The following is a 23,547-nucleotide window of genomic DNA, read 5'->3' as shown; positions in this document are numbered from 1 at the left end:
CTTACAACTGCCAAACTACTTCACACACACCACTATCCAAAACCCAGCTACACATATCACCAAATAGATGCCAGTCAATACACACCGCAAGCAAAATCCCCAGTTCAAACACACCATTAGCCAAATGCCAGTCCTTACACACCACCAGCCAAATGCCAGTATGCACAGACTGTCATCCAAACTCCAGTTCACAGACACACAGAAACTTATCCCCTTGGAGGGGAAGATCAGACTAAAAAATGTCTGATCTGTCCCTTGGGGACAGGTGCAGGGGTCAGAAACTAGCAAAAAGACCTCCCCAATAATGAGGAGCATCCCTTGGAAAAGGGCTGCTCCCAAAATGTAAATAACCTAATCCCTGGTGTCAAGTGGTTTTCTGCCTCCCTTGGGGGCTATGGGCCTAAAAATATGGCTGATCTGCCCGAAAGGGCTAAACTATTGCCTCCATCAATGGGGGGCAAGCCTTGCCCAAAGGACCACCCCCCAATGTACAAATAACATAATCCCTGGTGTCTAGTGGTTTTCTGTCCAAAAACTCTTTCCTTCCCCCAGTGCAGCTCTGCCGTCCTCAGTCCCCCCTCCGGAGGACACCTTACCTTCCTCCGAAGGCCCTGGAAGCGAATGGCTTCCAGCATGTCCCGGGCATGTTTTTTGATGACGTTGGTGCACAGCGTGCTCACTCATATCATCAGATCGCTAGTGGAGAGGTCAGGGGTGGCCCGTCCCTTGTGTGGGCATGTTGTGAGGGAGACCACGGGGAGAGCCCCAGTGCATCCCCTGTGGGTGGGTCCTAGGACAGCATGACGCCGTCCTCTGCATACACCCTCCATGCCAGACGCCACACCGATGGTGTTAAAGCTTGATGGAATGCAGTTTGTTTTAATCATAGATTAGATGGAGCATATATTAATCTTATTACTTTAGATATTCAAAGAGGACTGATGTGGTTACCTTTAACAACATTCCTTAACAGATCTAGCCTTCATTGCAAAACTCTAAACATATATGCTGAAGAAATAACAAAACCTCCATGATTACTTTTTGATAATGTGGACATGTCATCATTTTAAGTTATCATTGTATTAGTACTGCTTGTGGTATGTTTCATTATTAATATATAAGATTGTTATAGTTGACTATAATATTTTTTTCAATTACTCTCGTAGCATATGCATTTAATACTTTCTTTTTTCTCTTTCCACTCTATCTACTTTTTGTTATGCTTTATTGAATTAGTTCCAGTTCTATATATTGGTTCACCTGATATCTATAAATATTTTCTTATTTTATTACATCATATTCATCCTGTTTTTCTAATAATCCTGCACAATCTTTTCGATAAAGAAGATTTGAAACTGAAAAAATAATGTAAATGAAGAAATGTAATTTGAAGGATCAAGTAACGCCTTAAGAGTGCCTATGGGTGACAAAATATGAATCAGGCTTAATGTGATTTTATCATTTCCCTGATTCCCATTAACAAAATATATAAAACAGGGGCGTTCATGTGTTATTTCACTGTTGGATTAGTTCTAAGGTGAATTAAGTCCTCAAGGGGTTTGTAAAGAGCTAGGTTTTAGTTTGCCCTTCCCTTTTGATTATTTTCTTTATGTTTTGACCTAATGTTCACCACATTGTGAGATAATGTTGACTCTAAACACACTAAGGCATGAGAGAAAATGTTATGAGGTTCAGGATTTGCAGAGGTGTTGTAGGCACAATGTCAAATATAGTAAGAACTATTCTCTGAAATGTTGCATATTGAGATATAAATTGTTGCAAAAGTCACACTTTTCAAGAACTTTATTGAGAAAGCAGAAAATCTCATAAGCTGCAAAGGTTCTATAAAGTTTCACAAATATTGCAAAAGACAGCAAATGCGCTGCTGGATTGGACTTTCAAGCACTCTGGCACTGCCTAATGTGTCAGCTGGAAAGGGCCAGTGGGTAGGTTGTTTTTATTCGGTCTGTGGGCCATGACAGGACCAAATAAAGGGCCTGATTACGACTTCGGCCGAGAGGGTTAATCCGTCCCAAATGTGACGGATATTCCGCCCTCCCTATTACGAGTTCCATAGGATATAATGGACTCGCAATTCAGTGGGCGGGATATCCGTCACATTTGGGACGAATTAACCCTCTCCGCCAAAGTCATAATCAGGCCTAAAATGTCCATACACTTGCTGTTTCAAGTTGGCCCATCTGGCCGTGCCAAACTGCCACACTGTCTGACATTCCAACACTGCCACCGGGTAGACCTACACTCATTCACCCTTTGAAACAGCTTCTTAGTGCCCATAGCTTACAAATGTTCAATAAATGAATAGATTTGAGTGCATGTACTCTGCTTCGAAGGGAAAAAGTCCTTCCGCCAACTGTATGCTCTTTGGGACACTCACTTTAACCAAGTCGGGCAGTAAATTATTTACACAGACAAGTGGCCCTGACACACCTGAAGCTTGGCCTTTCACCAGAGGGCCACTGACAACCCAATGTACACATTGATAGCACGCCTCCATATTTGCACTATTTGCTACTGAGAACCAGGGCTAATATTTGATCAGACACGTGCAACCTACCTGTTCAAATGCTGCATCCTCTTCAAATATTTCTGCATCCAACGAATTTGCAACGACCGCCCGAAGATGGATGAAGCTTATTGATGAAGAACCAATGAACCCTTCGACTGGTTCTTGATTAGTGCAGAGGTGAATGGAACGCTGAACAGCACTATGGAGTACATGTGCAACACGGAAAATTCTGTGTGCATCTAAATCCATACCTTCAAAAGAGGGAAGCAGGGCCATTTGGTTTTAAAACAAGTATTCCATCAAACATGGAATGTGTTGAGTGAAACGTCACCGAACTTTTAACTTAGTAAGTGACTTGAGGATGAGATATTAGATGCACCACCATCAAGAGGGTGCATTGGCTAGTCTGGAGAGCACCTTTTATCTATAAAGTATGCTGCATGGCTCACAAGGCTTCAACATGTAGGCAGCTCAGTGTAGAGTTCCATCCATAAAAACACCTAAAGACCACAGAGTGACAAAAATAGTCACACAGTTAGTGCTAGCACAAGGGTCTTTGAACTGGGGGGTGGCCCACCAGGGTAGGGGTCTCAAATGATCCTGTGGGGGTGGGGGGAGGGTCTGGAAAAATTGTCAGCACTAAACCGCTCTGTAATGGGCCATCACTAACATGTTTTGTAATTTAAATCTCAGCTGGGAGTATGTATCAAAAGGGGAAGGGGCTCCTAATATAGCCTTAGAACCCGCCGTAGTGGGCTCTACCGGCTATTAAAGGCCCGCTCCCCGCGTTAAATGCCCGAGCCGAAGGCGAGGGCATTTAACAAGGGAGAGGGACTTTAATAGCCGGTAGAGCCCGCTACGGCGGGTTCCAAGGCTATTAGAACATTCTGCCACACAGGGCAGAATATTCTATAAAAAAAAAAAATGTTCACGGAGCCCGAGGGGATTAAATCCCCTCGGGCTCCGTGAGGCTTTGTTCACAGCTGTTGCTGTGAACAAAGCGAACATTGGAATGTTGGCGCTGCGGGCTTTTACCAGCCAGTAAAAGCCTGCAGCACTCCATTGTTTTCAATGGAGCCTCCAGCATTCCAATGTTCTAATACTTCTTAGAACCCCCACCCCAAATAATCACACTTTGGATCATTTTTACATGTTAGTAAGGCTTCCTGACTAGAACAGTATGTTTGGCATCAGTTAGTGACAGAACTCAACTGCAATGTTTAAATAAGTATAGACATTTTGAACATTGGTAATTTAACAGAATAATTGTGAAAAATTTGGAGGGGGGGTCCAATTATTTTTTTTCCAGTGGGGGGGGGGGCGTGGCATTAAAACTTTTGAAGACCGCTGTGCTAGCAAGTTCCCCATCTCATATCTTTAAAGTAAAAGCACACAGTCCCATATTAATGCAAAACAAATGTTGGATTTAATTTTTGAAAATGCATAAAGTGCAAGTGCTTCAGGGCAAAAGTAAAAAAAATGTGTGTTGGCAGCATTTTTCCCCATCCCACAGGCTTTGTCAAAGTTCCATCGTAGTTCCCATTTAACAATAGTGAAATTAATTACAGCAGAACTAGTCGGGGCTTCCAATAGTTAACAAAACAGGGTAATTCCAAAGTAGTTGTAAAAAGACTCCTAGGAAACTGAGTCCACAATTGACAATCTATATGATCCCCTGTGAGATGCACCCAAATTATGATGGAATATATAATTCATCAGTGCAATACATATTTGAATGTGAGCATGAAAATGTAGTCTAAAGGACGACAAGTAGCCTTTCTGGTACGTTATACTTGTTAATTCACAATGCCTTAAACCAACATCCAAAAATAACACATTTGGTTGAAAAGATATTCAATGTGATTCAAAAACTGCTGAGATACAAACACCTATTTAATCAAATTTATATTTCATCCTACACCAGACTTTCCATGTATACAATTACAGCATAAAATGTCTATGCTTATGAATGTATAGCAATTATAACTTCCGATTAAAAATGCAACCAAATGGCTTGATTCAGTCAGATAATGTGTTTCTTTCATTGAAATGCTAGGACTAAAAAGATGCTAGCGACTTTGTCTCTAAGATTACCAATGTTTTCCAACAATCTCATGTCACTTACTGCTTTGTTGTGACTCCTGTCTTGCAGTCTGATAGTCTGTAGTCAACTCAGCGCAAATAACCTGTAGAAGTCTTAGGTACAAATAGATCTCTTCTGTTCTTTAAATCAGCCTTCCTTCTTGCATTCTTAAACTTTTTTTCAAGTTTCAAAACTGTAGAACATAACCATCTATTTTCATGTGATTAGTACTAGCTGCTCAATTTCTCGTGGCTCTAATCATTTCACTATAGGAATCACACAGTAGTACTGCGAGCCGGACAACTTACTGTCTAAGAACTGAAATAGAATCAATGCCTTTTCTAAAGAGTTATATTGATAGACTCTGATTAACTACAGACACATGTAAATCTAAGAAACCAATTGTATTATTGGAGATGGTGCACATAAACTGCAGTCCCCATGGATTATGGTTCAGAATGTCAATATATTCCAAAAGTAATTGCTTGCTGCCACAACAGATAATATGATGTGGTCATCACTTTGCCTCCACGTTGTAAACAATACTGGCCTTCAAACAGAAAATACCAGATTTCCAAAATGAACCTGGCAAACTCAGTCCACATCTTGGTGTGTAAATAAAATCAGGCAGTCTTGTCCGATAAGATAGTAATAGGTTTAGCTTATGTCCATAGAGGTAGAGTAATACATCTGATACCAATTGCTTATAGGTTTAGAGCCCACAACTAGAAGCAATATCTGTGATGACAAGGATTCTGGTGCCCACCGTAGTGTCAGCCCAGAATATTGTCTCCTCCTGTTCCAGAACACTGTCCTTGGCTGCATGATTAAAATCAGAATCAAGGGAATGAACTCCCCTTTCATGTGTCCCTCTGCCCATAGCAGAACATCCTATTGCAGCAGACAGGGAATAATCTTCCTTTCTGGTTCAATGCTGGTTCTTGATCCCAGTGAGTCAAGAAGTGTGTTCTTAAAGGGAGAACTAGCACACTGTTGACTGGTGACCTTAAAGCAGTGTTTTATAAACAATATTCTTCTGTATCCCTGTGGTTTACTTCCTCAGTATAATACAACCACTACTCTTTCAAAGTGCACTGAGTGGTACATGTAAGATGCTCATGGAGTTGTTTCAGGGTTATGGTGCTTTTCCTTAGTTCTCATGTCCATCCATTTGCAAGCAGTTCAGTCCAGGCCACTTCAAAGGGATTCCAAAACCATCTGCTAGCACTACACGCAGAGTTGTGCATGTTTTTGAAATCAGCATGTCTTTCTGGGGCCTTCTCTTTAAATCAAGTAAATATACTCCATTTCGTAACAAATGCCCAATTAACGTACCAATCAATTCACCTCTTCTTTCCAGAACATGGTGACCGTGTCGTTAGAAGCCCTTAGCAAACCTCTTCATCAAGGTCTTTAGAAGATGTTAGTCTAGTGAAGCTGAGATCTCCAGCCAAATGGTTTGAAGATTTGTTAGAAGCCCAAGTTACAAACATGATGCTTATCAAGCCACTAGTTACATTAATCACACAGTACTCCATATCTCAAAAGTTGCAAAACCTAAGTAGGCAGCTCGTATCTGAAAATGTTTTTCTGAGTTTCAGGCTAAATTATATGTAAGTAGTTGTGCTGGTGAACACGTTCACCAAATCTGAGATTTAATTTAGCAGTGAAATTTCAGTTTATTTCAGCAATGCTCATTTCCTCCATTATGCTCGTCAGCCTTTATAAGCAGCTTCTAAGATGGCCCTACGGTAAATCTGAGGGTGTAGTTTATTCAGTGGTTTCCAGAACTGCTCTCTCGACTACAGGACATGTTTTCATGTAGTAAACTTGTGTAGGATAGTAATAATTTCGACAGGCATCTGGGACAGTCAAGAAGTGGCGACAGCACTAGCGGCTGTACTGAAAAGACAAAGGAACCCCATTTTCCAGGGCAATTGGCCTGGGTGAGCTTGACAAGGCTCCACCAACAGGAGACATCAAAACCTAGAGTCGGGAATTACAATACAGAGGGCACAATAAAAAGGTAGATGTCCATAAGAGGTGTCCAGGTGTTTCTGCAGTTTGATTCACCTAGTTGTCAATATTGTGGACCAAGCTGAGAGAATGACAATTAAGACTGTATTTCTCATTACATTTGCATTCACTTTAGGTTTTGTTTTTTTTCTATGGGGGATTTAGTAAACTTTATTTAGACCCACTGTTAACTATTACTATTTTGTAAAAGATTATCTCAGATTATCTCAGATTGAAATGTGTTTATCAAATTGCCAGATTTCTGCAGGATCCACCTTGGATTGAGGCCAGTAGTGAATTCACTGGTTTTAATATTGCTGATGAAGATAAAACGTGTGTCTTCAGAAAGTATTTTCAAATTAGAAGCAGTAGTTAGGGGGCGTGTTAACTGAAAGCCTAGATCTACATCAGATCTCAGTCCTGTTCACTAATGGAAAAACATTTCGGAGGGACCATGCTTAGAGGTCACAAGGATCCATCCCTTGTTAGTCTGATGTTGATTTCAGTCAAATATTGGTCTGCAATTGAGGTGTGGAAGGAGAGGAGATAGATACAGTGGACAAAGGGAATTCATCCTCTGCATTGCTTGAAACAATGACTGAGCCTGGTTGGAAAAGTTACTGATTACATTATGCTAAAAGTATTATTTCTCAGTATAACATTTTTTGGTTGTACTTATGCAGCTGTGCCTAATACACTATTTTGATCTCCGGGCAGATATACATTTTCATCTTCTTAGGTGTTCATGTCACTGATGCATTGGGTTAAAATATCAGTAACAATTAAAACATGCCTTCGTTAGCCCTTTCTTTTTTTAAGGTAAAACAATTTCCAAGAACAAATATTTCCTTTCCTCCATGCTATCTGTATAAATAAGGAATGCTGGCACCTTTCTGTAGGTGTAAGCTAAGGTGTCCAGACATGGGTGGGAGAAGGCATAGCGAAGTCTTGATTCACAACATTTTTTAGGAGTAGGTGGGCTTACTCCTGACTGAATCCTGAACTCTTGGAGTAAATCAGGGAATATTCCTGACATACTCTTAGCTTACTCCTGGAATTCAGAATCAGTCAGGAGTACCCTAAGTGTCAAAATAAAACATTTATGAATCGGGCCATAAATATTTGTGAGTACCCGTAAAGATACAACGTTTTCACCAAATTCGCTTGCGCCACTTACAAATAATTTAGTGGGAACACATACTAGGCATCACACTGAACTACAAAATATCTGCACATGTATCAGAAAGTTCTGCAGGTGTAACTGGCATTTCCGCTCATACCGTCCCGAATTTTGTGAATTAGGACCAGGGATTTATAAATGGGGATCATGTGTACATTTGATTGTTTTGATTTGAGCCTGGACGCATTGGAATATTCCCCACAGGAATAATTTTGTAGTTTGTTGTTATTCTTTGACTTACATATTTAAGGGCCTGGACTGGGAATTTCTCAGTGTCTGGTAATGCTCCTCTCTGATGCTATGCCGTGTGATACTCAGAATCTCCACTGTTTCTTCAGGGGTCAGCCGGCTCTGTATACTACCTGACCTTGGATGTCCTGGAGACAGATTGCCACGTGCTCAGCAGACGCTCCTGGGAGAGCTGTGAGGTGAAACCTCTACACCAGGCGGTGAGTACAGAAGACACACAGCCCTCCCAAGACACAAGGGATTCAAAGTCCACTGCAGGGCTTTAGCGGTGCTGAATTTCGAGCCAGTGCTTGCTGGTGAGACCCACTTGCATTTGTGTTTTTTGTGGACAGGACTTATATTTAACCATCAGGCTTTGGCCGGAACAATAGTGAGAAAAACAGCAAAAGAGGAAAGAATGAGAAAAAGAAAGATGAACAGACAGAGGGAAATGGGAAAAATAGGGTTGAAAAGGAACCAACAAGAATTTGATACATGGACATGGAAAACGTATTGGTGCATAAAAGAAGCATGAGGTGAAATAAAGATTAAACAGCCTTGGTGCTCTGCAACCCCCATATTCAGGAGCAGCGATGGCAGGCTTCTTAGAAAAGGTGGAGCCGATCACTTACTGTTTTGCAAATGAAGCCCTGGTTAGCAATGATGAAAGGCTCTAGGTGTCTCTAGAGACAGACAGGGGACCTTTATGGTATTTACATGGGAGCTTTAGTAGTTTATCTCAGAATATACAAGTGCAGAATCTAAATTCACGTAAAACAATTTTTATCTGGTTCTGGTTTATCTGTTTTAGGAAGAATGTGTTTGTTTAGAAAGTCTGATAGACATGTGTAGGAGATAGAACGGAAATGCCTCTACATAAGGCAGACTTTGGATGTTCACAGACTGTTGACAAATATCAGCCCTTCTTTCTAACTTTATGTTTTTTCTTTCTTTCTTACATGCTTTCACCAATGGACGTGCACTTTTTCTGAAACTCTAATAACTTTAAGGAAGCAATGAAACAACTATTGATGCTAAACCCAAATTCTCCCTTACAACACCCCAAATTTCATCTCCCTTTTGACACCCCAAATTTCGGAGCTGCCTGGACAGCCTTTTTACTCCTGACTCCTCTCCCTGAATACAGGGACTGGAGAGGATGAGGGAGGGGTGTTTGTTGTTTCTGTTGTTTATATCAGCACAGTTTTCTCCCCTAAAGGATGGACTCTTTACCCTGCCTTTTTCCTGTACCTTAAAATGCACTACTTTGTGCTGAAGGATTTATGTATTGAAGCAGTTGGAGAGTTAATAACACGAATCATCCTGGAACCTGATTTATGTTAATTGGTGGAAATTCCTCAACCATAGAGTAATATGGTGACATATGTTGCTCTCCTCCAGATTTTAGCATTTCCCTTAGAATTCAGTGGCTTTTCTGGGCTGACCACTTCTAAATCAGGTGGCTATCTTTGAACTGGCTATTAAGCCTATGGTCCAAACTTGTGCTTGTGTCTCCTTCAAAGAATGAGACCATCTTTATAATAAAGATAAAACCATGGCTGTGAAGATGGGTCACAAAATGAATACAAGATACCACATTATTTCATCATGCCCTGTGCCGGTGATGCTGAATACCAGCATTTCCGAATACCAAGGCTGCTTAGTTTTAATTCCACCTAATCCCTCTTTCTTCTACCGCCCTTTAGTTCCTCTGTGTTTATCTCACTCAGACAGGTTCTCCTTCACTCCTTTGTTACTGTTTCCTGCCCTTTGCTTTGTCCTTATTCTCCCCCTTTTCTGCCTTTCTGTTACTTACTCAGCAAAACAAGTTCCATTCCGAAAAAAACTGAGGGCCAGTGCCGATCACCTCAGGCCCCAGCACAAATTAAACACTAATCGTAGCTATATGACTATTTCATGATGTTGGCATTCATTTTCAGACGAATTATTTAAATGGAAAATTTTATGGTAGTTATTATTGTGAATATTCAGGAGATCCGCATAATATGCATGTTGATAGAAAAAATCTGAATTAATCTATTTATATTCCCAGTGGTTATCCTCGCATGGACCCATCTGTCGTGGACCTAGGCTGTTGATGGAGTCCTCTACACACCAGCTTCTAGGCTCCCATTCTGCCTTCTAATTCTGCCATTCATTGCTGGGAGCACACGTTTCCATTCCACTGGTACCAAGAATAATGTTATAGTCTAAAAGCAGCACACTTTGAAATCAAATAGAATACCTGCGTGGAAGATGTGCACCATCCACTGACTTCGTTTGCACTTCTGAGGTAGATATTACTAAAACCTTCAATGCAGTGACGATAAAAAGAAGTTGAGAAAAGATTCGCAATTAGGTGCACGATCATCTAATCACCTCCCGCATTTCGTCCCAGCTACTGTTGAAGTACATTGATTGAGGGACTAAAACGCAAATATGTATTCATTATATGTGACCATAAGTAATTTAAATAAAAGCTCACACTAATGGCAACAACCACAAACGTCTTCACTCTAAAGAAACCAGCCAAAAATATACAATATATATTGCCCCTGAAGTATATTATACGGCTGTTGAAGGTTCCCAAGTTGATGATTGCCATATAACAGCATGAGGCCTAAGGACTCGTTCCTTTGTATCTTCAGGCAAATGTGGGAGACATGCAAGACATGCAATAAACTCTGACTTGAGACAGATGGTATTTTATTCCTCATAATACATGGTCTCACCATCACAGTTCTTCCAAACCACTTAAATCGTTTTCTCTTGCTCTCTCAGATGAAAACGATTGTATGGTTGCTGGTATGTAGAACAAATCTAGCATCTGTACCGTCCAAAATGTTTATTTGCAGCATAATATTTTACAAAAACTTATTTTAAGCAGTATAATGTAAGTAATCTCCGAAAATCGGAATGTACAGTTATACAGAAAATTATTTCTGATTTCATTCAATTAACCTTATTAGTGCAAAAAATAGTAAACTGGCAGGACTCATTGTAACTTTTCGCAGGGTGATTCATATACACCATTGCTAGTTAACAGGCGGTTTGTATTGCTATTAATATACCTCAAATCCACCTGGGACGCAACCAAGTTCTATACAAGAAAGTAGTGAATGAATGAGGAATATACATATAAGCAGAATATAACCAGAATGGGGTATGGTGGTAAGAGATTGCCGTCTTCCTAGCACACATTGTTGAAAAAAAGTTTAATCACAACCAGGCTTTTCCAGAACACAATCCCATAATTACCTATCATTTTGTATTTTTTCATACTTTTCTTAACATTTACTATTCCCTACTTCTAACCATTAAAACTCAGCTTTGTGTGCTTCAAAGAACACTTAAGACTGAGTTTAAACATCAAGCATCCGACACTGTGGTCTACAAGGATAAAATTATTCTTTTCTACATTGAAGAGCGCTGTTGTCACACTTAGTACTGCAAAGTTTGAAACTGCAACCAGCCAGGCAACAGTCGTGGACCAGAAGCCATGTGTGTAGCAGTCACATAAGTGAGCAGCGTAGATGTACAGTGCAAGTCACATGTGACTTTTAACTTTTACACCACTTGTGTACTTACTGCAGACCCTCACCTCTGGCCTTACGTGAACATTAAATAAGCCTATAGGTTTTAGCCAATTTAATCTTAAGTCTAAGGAGCAAATCGCACCACACGCTGTTGGACTGAGAGACAGTCTCACACTGCCTACTGTAATAATTGCCAGCCAAAGACAATCTGGAAATGTATGGAGACCACTAAAAAAGCACTTTTCTCAGAGATGTTCTGGTTGGGTGAGGTCAAGGAGCCGAAGGAGCAGAGTCGTTTAATAGAGACGGAAGTGAGTCTTGTTTTGAAGTGGTGAGTTTGCAGTTTTTGTTAAGTGCAATCATGGAGCTTGCCTGATGTCCCAAATCCTAGGGCCTTCTTTGAAATACGATTGTTTTTTTCTTTTCTGCATCACTTTGACTCCAGTGACATCTTGGCTTAATGTGTTCTAGAAGCCGTTCGAGATGTTTGCATTTTTTCCTGACATGTAAGGCAACGAGTGCATTGGTTACCATTCTCTTGTACATGAGGCAGAAGCTTTTTAAGAACATTCAGTGCTGCAACGGTATCAGCTTTAAAGTTTTAAAGTGATGAGGATATAGTCAAAACTTTTCAGATTCTCCTCTTTCGAACTGTTTAATTCATTAACCTTTCACTAATAGCATTATGTTGATAATAGTTTAAATATCAAATGCGCTGAATGATTCGTGCGTTTTGCATTGCAGGTTTATGGGAAATGCAAAGCAACAATGCACGTTAACCGGCCCAGAAGGATTGTTCACCTGTATAACTATGACTGCACGCTGCATCCAGGTACACCCCTTATGACGTGGCTGATTGTGGAGCCAGAATCGAGAGCACTGCACGTTATCCTGCCAGGAAAATAATCTGTGAAATATACCAGGGGTGTAAAGGGAGACCAGTGTGAAGTTGACAATTGTAGCCTGAGAGCCAGATGTTCAGCGTGTGGGAACCAAAATATTGTGGCTTAGATATGGTATGAAAAAAATCAGGGCCTGAGTTTTGTTGCACACAGTACTCCGTTACAAGCGCAGTGAGTACCCTGTTGGCTGAACTGCCAGTTATCTTCCTCATTTGGACTTCAGCGGGCCGTTAATATTTACATCAATAGAGCTCCAGTTGGCTCTGTCGAGGGAATACTTCCTATGATGCTCCGATGTAGTAGTTAATCTGCCATGAAGCATTACCTGACTGGGTGACAGATCTCATATGACAACAATCAACTATTTTCTCCTTTAACCAGGACATTGTTCTTGCTTCCTTTGTGCTTAGGAAAGTTGGCTTTCTTTCAAAAGTCTACTTTCCTAATAAAATCCCCAACACAGCCTAATCTGAAAACCTATACATGTACGTTACTGATTCCCAAATGCAATAAAATGAAATCCTTGGTTGATAAACACATTACAAGCAAGAATAACTGTGAACTTTGAAAAACTAGTGGAAGGATCCAATGTGAATAATTCAGGGTTCTTGGCACCTGAAAAATCAAAATCATGGTAGACTGAAGTTCAAGAAAGAAATAATTTGGATAACAACAGCTTTCCTCTTTTTTGATGGGTAGGAACAGATAATGTTGCACAAAACAGAGGTTGGTGTGCACAATTGCAAACCGTTTTCTTTAAAACTTTGCATAATTATTGTGAACACTACAAATGCTACCCAAAGTTCACAACGTTCTCTGAAGAAATGAATGAATGAATGCCATTTTAAAAGTGCATAGCTGCTTCCCAAGAAGCGCCCCAGCACTAAAAAACCCGTAGAGCAGAGAGGAGTAGATCTTTAGAATTCCCTAAAAAGGTATTTTTTGCAGCGCTAACTTAAAGCCTACGTTTTGGTCTCTCAGTACCAGTACTTTAAAGAGTAAGATCCAGTTGTTTTGTTCCCAGATGGGAAAAGGAAGGTCCTCCTAGCCTGTCCTTGTGGTCCATGGCTATGTAACTATTACACCTGAACATCAGATCTTCTGTGCTTCTTTAATGTTGTTGAGAGAAGCAAGAGATCTGCAGTGTCCATTCAGTTTCAATTTTTTAGCAGCGACTAACACTCGTGAGAAAATGGAGACAAAGAGTAACTATTTCTAAGTGTAAACAGATGAAAAGCTGGAAACTCTGCAAACTATAGGTAGCTCAGTTGTGACTTATGTAGGACTTTGCTTGCATGATAAAACAATATTTGCACCCCTACTTGTCATCTTCCTCTCTTGCATAGAAGTGACAGAAGCCCACCACTCATGGTTCCTGGGAAAGGCAGTCTTTTAGCAAAATGTCACCCATTTTTTGCTATAAAAGAATTCAAGGGGAAAATGAATAAAATTAGTATGATACCTTGAGTATCATATATCCATATAGGGATAGATGTACAAAGTCTTACCTGGGTCGCAAAGCCAGGATTTGCGACTACAGCAAAGCTTTGTCCAATGAACAAAAAACATTTGGATCAGAAGAGTCTTCCCAACTTGTAAAAGGGTTTCTGTGGACCTTTCCTGAATTGTAAGTATGAAGAGGCATGAAAGTGATGCCCGCCTCCTAACTTTGGGTCGTAAAGGGGTGTATCAGCAGTTACTGAACCTCGATTTAGGGTAGTACATGATTTTCGAATGGAAGCTTTCCTCTGGCACAGTTTCCTTTATGCGAATCATGTCTTGGAGGGATCAGCCAGTGAAGCAGAAGATCATTGCACACCAAATGCAATGCTCATGAACTCACCCTTTATGTATCAGATGCAATTACACGTGTCATAACTGATCTCATAGGTTAGATTCTATATCACATATCAATGAGACGACTAGAAACGAAGTATTGGTTTCAGTATATTGTATTTTATTTTATTTTAAGTGGTGCTTTTAGTTGTGGTTATATAGTGGTCTAAAATTGTGTAGTCGTAAGTATTGCAGTTGGTGCACATGTTATGGTAATGGTTTACAAAACTGTTGTGCGAATTATAGAACATTTCAGTGCTTTTTAGGCTTTATATATATATATATATATATACGTATATATATATATATATATATATATACACACACACTGATGTTCATCTGCCTAAAAGTAATCCACTTCAGTGAAATTGCTAGTAGACCAATTTTAATTTAATTTCTGCTTTGATTCCATGCTGGTTCTGTATATATTTTTGAGTGGGTCATTTTTCACTATTTTCCTGCAGACGTGTGCACCACCTTTAAATACCAGATTTTTAATTTTCTTATAAATATTTTTATTAGAGTTTTTAGAAGTATAACCGAAAATGCAAACAAGAAAGCCACACATTGTGTTTATGGTATAAGAAACAACCGTGTACAGTATACGGAACAGTACATTCTCTATCATAATGCATACTTCTGTGCATGGGTAACAACAGTAGTGTAACCTTGTGGGTGCCTGAAAGCACAGAACCTAAGTTCTTCAGTCAAACCCTTGCTTTAAGTCTCAAAAATGGTTCTTAACTAATAATTTGTAACTTAAAGAAACATTTGTGGAATGGGATTTTAGAGGTAAATATTGCAGTGGTATAACATAAGGGTTTTTGTCGATACACTTTCTGGGGATCTGGGGGTGAGCGTAGGGCAGCAAGGACTGGGATACCAGCCATCAAGTGTGCCAAGTATTGCATCGGAATAGGTGGGAATAGAAGGTTCCCTGTCTTTAAGGGGGAAGGTACATCCCTTGTATTGGTCACCCCACATGATGTCAAGTAGACTTGTAGGGACAGGTGGTGCGGTCACTAGTACTACATATATGTGCTGAGATGTTGCACAAGAGAAATGTTTTGCAAATCATTTTTATTAAGTTTTGAAAGGTATACAGTACACTGTTTTATATGCATAGTTTTCAACAGGTGAGGTTACAGTTTTATATGCTGCCCTACAATCAGGAAAGTGTGGCATAATTTATAAAGCGGTGTCTGAGCTAGAAAACGTAAACAGTTGGAAAAAAATTAACTATATCGAGTGGGAAGAGATGAGAGACGGAGTGGGTTTGTGGGTCCATAGCTTCTTCACGCAAACGTTTTGAGTTGAGTGCTTTTTTGGAGTGATCGATATTGTGTGATGTGGAGATGGGCCAGGTCAGCCTATTACAGAGTTTGTCCTATTAACAGTGCACCACATGGGAGTGGGAAGTGAATAGTTCCGGACTTAAAGTGGGCCCCAATGATAGAAGGTGGGGGAAGCAGGAGAGAGACACCCCGAGTGTCTGCTATTACCAGGCACCAGGCAAGCACACCCCCAGGCCGAGAAGTTGTCACTGGTGATCAATGCTTTCTGGGTAAGAGCCAGGGCGATCCAGAGGTCTGCAGTAGGTACTGGCAGAGACCCTGTTTCTCCTCTCTGTGCAGGGAAGTTCCTTCAGCCTACGCCCAGTGTTGAAGGTTCCCATGCTAGGAGGAAAACGTAGAAGGGATCGTGACTTTCCATCTCCAGCAGATGACACAGTGCACCAGGAAGAGAGCGAGGTCCAGGAATCCAGTTGTGAGCTTAGCTCCCTCTGGTTATTGCCGAAGAGGGCTGTTCTTGGAAAACATTGGAGTGATCTATCCAAGAGTTGGGTTAACATAAAGAGCACTCCAGACCAAAATGGATACATTTATGCACAGTCCAATAACATGTGGCTCAAGTGTGCTGGCTCCTGTTGGCATGCAGAGACTAGGGGAAAAGTATATGTAATTTTTGGGGGTGTTAAATATGCTCTGTGTAGAATACAGGTTTGTATACATTTAAAGCAAGCGTTACAGGGAATTTGTTAGGAGTATTGTACTCTGGCTTTCAAATCCTTATCATTGAAGACTACGTGGAGTTCATTTTCACATTCAGCCTTAAATATGTGTAAGCATATTCCTGTTTTAGTCCAAACTGTATAGCCAGCACACCTGTCTTGTCTTATTCCCCATTTTGTGAAGATCCTGTAATATGGTGTGGGTTCCTCTCCAATCGTTAGCCATGTCCGATGTATCACAAGCCAAATTCTGCCATATGAGAGGAATTCTCCTGTGTGGAGCTCCTTGCAAATGTCCAAGGCCTGAAAATCAAGGAAAAGGCCATAATCAAAAAGGAACCCCACGGCTCACAGTCCTGGAGGATCCCTGCATACCAGGTCACTGGAAGAAATCTGCATTAGTTGAGTGGGGAGCCCCTTCATTGAGATAGCTGGGGCATAAGCAGGCTCAGCCCTAGTGTATTTCATGGTATTGTGCACACCGGCACGCCCTACCTCTAGGTGTGTAGTGCACTTTGGGGTCCTTTAGTCTACCAAATAAAGTAAAGTGCATTCTGTAGGGTTCCAAAATGTATCTGGTCTGTTGTGAGGCCTGTTCCAGCAGGGCATTGCAGCCAGTCTGCGTAGTAATATGCTTGGTAGTCTGGTGCACTGATTCTGCCTTGATAATTTGGGAGGTAGAGCCACATGTTATTGGCCTGTGCAATCCACCACCTCCCAGTGCCCCATAACGTTGAGGTCCTGGAATTTTCTGCAGGATGATCTCTGGGAGAGTCACAAAAAAATGGAGCAAAAGCGGTAGGACCACCATTTTAGAAAGGTCAATCTTTCCCATAACTGTTAGTGGGCGAGTATTCCAGTAAGTGACATGAGTCTGGATAGTCAATCTGAATAGCCAGTACTGCAGTGCCCAGGAGGATTTTTATATTGTATTACATTTCAACTTCTATCGCCTGTTGAACGTGTTTCCAAAAAACACTGCAAGCTTGCAAAAACCAGGTCTATTGGCTTTGCCATTGCTTGTTTTTCTCATTTAATTTGATGAAGAAAACATTTTTATTGGTGTAAACAACTCTTCGTATAACCCATGCAATTTAGACGCATTTCCATTTGGGAAGGTTATTCATTCAAGGCCTTAGTTGGACCTGCCCTCAAACCATTTGCAGGATGGAAAAGAGTTGTAGAGGAGTTTTTTGATGCCTACAAATATGCAGGGGTTATTACAGCAGTCATGGAAATAATTAGTAGTAAATGCATTATTATCTATTAGGTGCCTCTTTGTGGGTACCTGATCGGAGTAAATGTAGCCACTGTGAGCCTTAACAGTAGGTTTACAGCATAAAATGAATGTGTGAACTGTGCAATTGGTGTTCAGCAGTTAGTGTATGGTTTAGCCTAGTCCTCTTTGTGTATATGAGATTTAAAGAACATATTGTGCAGCACTTGTACAATTCCTACATTAATTGCCTATCAGTGATTAATGCCACCTGTTAATATCTAAAGAGCCAATATGATGCCCAATCATAATGTTCCTCCACTAAGATGTTTGTCTGGTAGTGAAAAAATATGTAAGTACTTTGTGTTGTTTCATTTTAAATAGTGCCACGAAGCCAAATTCAAATGCTCTGCCCCGACTGCCCAGTTCAGAGCACTCAGGAGGACCCCAAGTTTCGAGAGACTGCTCAACTGAGCCTTGACAAATTCAACCGGGAGAGCAACCTCACAAAGTACTTTTCCCTTGACATCATCACACGAACTTCTATGCAGGTAAGGCTGCATGGGTCAGGCTGGGACAACTCAATGGTTCAAGTTCAAAGCCCAAAAGCATGTTAGTTCTGTGGAGTATTAAACTACTAAGGTCTTAAAAAGAGGATGCCAAATGGTTGAAACATTGATTTTTGGAATCAGACACAGGGTCTAATCTTTGCCTTTTCAAGTAACAGTTCATTGACCCAATCACAAAGATTTTGCTGTGACCTGAGCTATATTTAGAGTTTGATGGATGGGATAAACTGCACAAAAATTGCAGCTGTCCTGTATGTTGTATTACAAGTGCTATTTGAAAGTGGATTATTGGTAAGGGCAGGAAAGTACCTACACTTAGCAATAGGCCACAAACCCACATTTAGGTCCATTTAGGTCTCAATAAATTAATCCCAGCTCAACTCTTGGTAGCTTGGCAACGAGCAGTTAGGCTTAATTTAGAAGGCAGGTGCATAAAGCATTTAAAAGTCACAAAACAGTAAATAAGTAAAACAAAAAACAAAATAAGAATCTAACACCAGTTTATAAAAATAGATTATTTTTTTATCTTTAAAATGACACTAAAATGTCAGAAACAAAAAGCCGATAAAGGGAAACGGAGATATACATTTTTAAAGATTAAGGGGGTCATTATGACCCCGGCGGTCGGTGTTACAGTGACGGTAGTGCCGCCAACAGGCTGGCGGTTCTAAGGATGGTCTCATGGACAGTATGAGCCTTGGGAGACCGAAACATCAACCTTATACTGACCATGATTCAATTCTTTGCATGAGCTGCTGGACTCCCCTAGGAGTGATTTCTGATTGTTTGAAAGACTGCATATAGGACTCAAACCTTTTGTGGTTGGAGCGTCAGAAGGGTTGGTGCTCTCCTTCTGTCCCTTGGATGTAAATTGATTGTGGACAAGAGGGGTCACCAGTGCATTTGTATAAAAACACCAAAACATCTCTTTGTTTCTTTGCTATATTGATAGATATATTATTAGTGGATATATAAAAATTCTTCATTTTCTCAGAAAGAAATTACACACTGAAGATTTATTAATTTATGAAATTTGATCTATGGTTGATTACAACATTAATAGTATTTAATATCACTGAAATATTTGTATGGAAATGATTCCTCCATGAACATTGTGTGCTTTACAGTTAAGTTTACCCTAACACACCCCTTTCCAGCCGTCTCTTAATCAGGGGGCACCTGGCTTTCTGGTTATGCAGGAAATGGGGAGGTCCACTTGCTGGCCCAAATATCCTTCCCTCTTTTGAAGTACAGTTGGCTGCTCGCCCTATCCTATTTCAGCATCTGCTGAGGGAGTTCACCTCCCCCAGGCACTTCCTTTGTGTTCATCTGAGCCCACTTAACACCTCAGCAAGGCAGCCTGGCCAATCAGAGAAGGGCACTACAGAGATGAAACTGGTAATTTTCACGTAGAGTTCTAAAACTCTTTCCCTGAGTTAGTTATAGTAAATTCAACAATGGCAAGTTGTTGGATTTATTATAACAATAATGTTGATACCAAACTTGAAATATTTAGCTCATTTTAAGACTTTGTTAAATAAAAATGAAGTCTTCCTGTGTTGGCCTATGGAGCCCATTCACTACAATGGAGAAAAACGAATGTAGCTATTGTTTCCTTACCAGGGCTTTTAAAACACCTTTTATAAAGTCCCTGCTTATAGTTACACTGCACCCAATCCTGAAAGCACCTAGGGCGCACCTTAAGGGTGTCATATATGTACAAATAAGGTAGTTTAAGACTTTGGAAGTACTTTTAATTCCAAAGTCGAATTTGGGGTTAACTTCAACTGAAAAACAGCCAGTAAGGCAGGCCTGCCTTTAAAATGACCAGGGGCACCACAGCAGTGCACCTGTGGGCACACTACCTATGCTGGGGTCCCTAAACCTACATGATCTACCACATACTGGTGACTTCTATGTAGGTTGACATATCTAATTATAATTAGCCTGATTTGCATAATCATTTTAATCAGAGCACAGGCCCTGGGAATGTTTAGAAAGTCAGAAAAACACCAGCATAAATGAAAAATGGGGGCAAAAAGTTAGGGGGCTTCTGCAATCAGCCTAGTTTTCCCACAAATGCATTTTAACATGTTGTGCTTGTAAAATGACAGATGGGATATCAACCTGATTTTTATGGAGTAGTCCCTCTGCCGAAGTCTAAATAAGGCATTTTGCCTTTAAGTACTCATGACATACTTGAGTTTGCAGAGAACGCCAAGAGTACAAATAGCTGACTCCTGGAATTCAGAACTAGACCAGCACTACCACATGAGCAAGTTATGAATACCCATACCAAAGTCTTTGTGCATCAGACGAATGTGTGTTGAAAAAACTGCTTTACATGTGCATTGCTACCTGCTATTTATATTGAAAGCCCCCACATATTGCCCATGGGATAGAAAGAGATGTAGGATGTATTCATTCAAAAGTGACTGCTCCAAAAAGTTTGTTTTACTCCACAATTAGGGTGAAAAATTATGTATGATAAACCAAAATACATCTTTCCCTCATAGTGCTCTAAAATCCCTGCATTATTACAACCTAGAGGATATGCCGCTGCCTACCACGCACACTTGAAGTGGGTCTTAAGAATTACAGGGGAGATGGGTGTTTCTCGATGCTTCAGAAGGAAAGCCTGCTGTAGGTTCCCTATCCACTGTTGATGGGTAAGACCTCCATGGGTGCACTGTTATTATTCAACATGTAAAAAACACAACAGCAGATCAAGAGACATGATCTGCAGGAACACTAGTCTACTGATGACAGTGGTCTCTTGCTCTCAGTGGAACAAGATGTATGTGTGGATCAATGTCAGCACAGATGCAGAAGACCTTGTAGATGTGCCCGAGCTATAAGCGAGGCAGGTTGGGTTTTACCAGCGGTCGAGGCTGTGTAAGGGATGAAGCACATCCCTTTTATGAGCAGGACTGCTAGAGTCCATCCTTTATGTAACAGATCCATGACTCCCCTTCAATACCCTTTATGTATAGAACTGTATTGTTTGCAGACATTTACATATAATTAATGATGAATCTCCATCTAGAGCACCTCCACAGGTTGGCTTTACACCATCCTCACCTATTTCAGTGTGTAATTGCTCATATGCAGCCATATATGATTTTGAAATCCTGCCCACTTAAGATCCTGAATGACTGAGTGTCATTGATTACCTGGTGAATTAAAAGCCACACCCCCCCAACAAGTTTTTGCCAAACATATCATTGCCTTGGGGTTTGTAGTTACTTCTCTCAGAAAGCTTCTCTCAAATACTTGTCTTGCTTTGGCCTTTTAATCAATTTTTTACAGTACATGTCTCGCAGTAAACTATCCTTACATTGTGCTTCATAGTCACCTCCTATTAAGCTTCTCTTCAGCTATGTCTTTGCAAAGTGCTTTGTGGTAACTACTCCTTAAGAGACTCCCAACCTATATGCTTGCATTGTGCTTTATAGTCATTACTTTCAGTAAGCTTCTTCCAAGCTAAAACATTGCATTGTGCTTTGTAGTTACAAAGCTTATTCTGAAGAACATCCTTGCATCTTGCTTTGTAGTCACATCTCCAATTAAGATTCTCCTAAGTTATAACTTTGCCTTGTGCTTTGTATTCTATCACCCAATACCTAATAAAAATGCTATAGTACTTAAACAAATAGGGACATGGCTGTCAAATACATAACTCTTGATAGTCGTTAGTACTTATTCTGAAGTGATTTCTTTAATTCACCAATTGCAGTGGGTTGTCGGTGCCTCTTATTTTGTGGAATTTACAGTCAAGGAGACAGACTGCACCAAAGATACACCTGTTGCTGATATCTCCAAGTGTAAGCCCCTCAAATGTGAATTTGGGGTAAGTGCATCTTTTATTAATGTTTTACACTACTTTCACTACTTCGTATTGACTAAATGTTGGTAAATATGTGTCCTATTGTGTCTGATTTCAGTGAACTCTTTAGAAGTGAGGCAATAAAGAACCTTGAATAAAAGATTTTTTGGGTGAATTGTTAGGAGCATATTCGCTACATAATAGCTTCATGTGAAAAAGGTAGTGTTTGAGGTCTTATAGTGTTACAGGAACATTATTACAAACGTTCTACAAAAATATTTAGAAAACTAGCATATGGAAGGCTCCTTCTTACTTCAGTTATTTTCAACGCCGTTATTACAATACAATTTCATTACCAATTACTAGAAGAGACAAGAAGCTCATTTGCTTCTTCTCCAAAATCATCTTTGATATGATTAGTAGAGGTTTTGGTATTGTAACGGAGAATGACTCCTCTCTTTGCACTACAAGCACAAGTGGCAAGACTTCTGAACAAGTATAACATAGACTAGAATTTGGGAACAGTTTTAGTCATATATGCGTTTGCTCGTTCTAAATCCTTTCTTTAGTTTTTGAGTAACTAGCATTATAGAAGTAGTTCTGTGGACCTCGAATTGAGCCAGGCTGTCAAACAAGCTAGAGATACCTGCATGTTTAATTGGTGGGTTGTCTTTGAATGTCGGCTTGTGGACCATCCAAAGATCTACGTTAAAAAACAACAATTTTGATTTGACAATAGAGATTTATCCCATTGTCCTTTTTGGGTCTTTGAAACCAAAGCCAGTGTCAAAGAACTAAGGGCTTGATTTAGACCTCGGTGGAGAAGAATGGAGAAGAATACACTGTCACAAACGTGACTGATATTTCAGCCACCGTATTACAATCCCATTGTAACCTATGGAGATCGTAATCTGGCGAACGGGATATCCGTCACATTTGGGACAGAGTATTGCATCGGTGAGATCTCAATCAGGCCCTAAATGTGATTGACTGGACGCAGCTGGAAGAAAATGATTTGGCTGCCTTACATCACATGGGGAACTCAGCCTGCATGTCCTGAAAACAATAAACAAAAGATCCATTATTGGGGCAGGGAGTGCTTTACAAAAAACAGGGTAAAGTGAAGATATGCTGAGCTTTGAATATAACACAGTAACATCACTTTGTAAAAAATCTTAGAAATTCACTTGAAAACACAGTGGAAGTGCAGTTATGTTTATGAATTACAAATTAAAAAAGTACTGAAATTTGCAAGATATGGTTACAACTGCGATCTGTATCTCACACAACATTCTTCAAACCATAAATAACTCACCGAATACAAGGTTTATAAACCGCAAATATTTCTAAACATATTCAATATTTAAAATGTAAATGAAACTACCTGGGTAAGGGTTTTTTCCTTTCATAGAATCGAGACACGCAGATCCCCAGAAGCATGTGACAACTAACTTGAATACTTCCAACCCTGGTTTGTGATAAGCAAATTTCCTCATAGAGATATAAATAAATACACTATTCTTTACATGATACAGGGCAAGATTAAAAAATACCCTATTCTTTGCATGATCCAGAGCAAGATATGTGGTGTAATCATCTCTTGCACAGGCAAAA

At 40.2% G+C, this 23,547-nt stretch overlaps 1 protein-coding gene across 1 annotated transcript in view; it reads left to right on the top strand.

Annotated features, from left to right (window-relative positions):
* The window catches only part of LOC138265430 (antihemorrhagic factor cHLP-B-like), a 59,721-nt gene that overhangs the window by 9,722 nt on the left and 26,452 nt on the right, over window positions 1–23,547 (top strand). The window contains exons 2-5 of the mRNA XM_069213130.1: window positions 8,148–8,258; window positions 12,318–12,405; window positions 17,923–18,089; window positions 21,844–21,957. Coding sequence (XP_069069231.1) covers window positions 8,148–8,258; window positions 12,318–12,405; window positions 17,923–18,089; window positions 21,844–21,957 — 480 coding nt within the window. The remainder of the gene's footprint in view (window positions 1–8,147; window positions 8,259–12,317; window positions 12,406–17,922; window positions 18,090–21,843; window positions 21,958–23,547) is intronic.

Source organism: Pleurodeles waltl, chromosome 11, assembly GCF_031143425.1.
Source record: "Pleurodeles waltl isolate 20211129_DDA chromosome 11, aPleWal1.hap1.20221129, whole genome shotgun sequence".
Classification (NCBI taxonomy): domain Eukaryota; kingdom Metazoa; phylum Chordata; class Amphibia; order Caudata; family Salamandridae; genus Pleurodeles; species Pleurodeles waltl.
The sequence above is the reverse complement of the archived record's forward strand: the minus strand, read 5'-3'. Positions and strand labels throughout refer to the sequence as shown.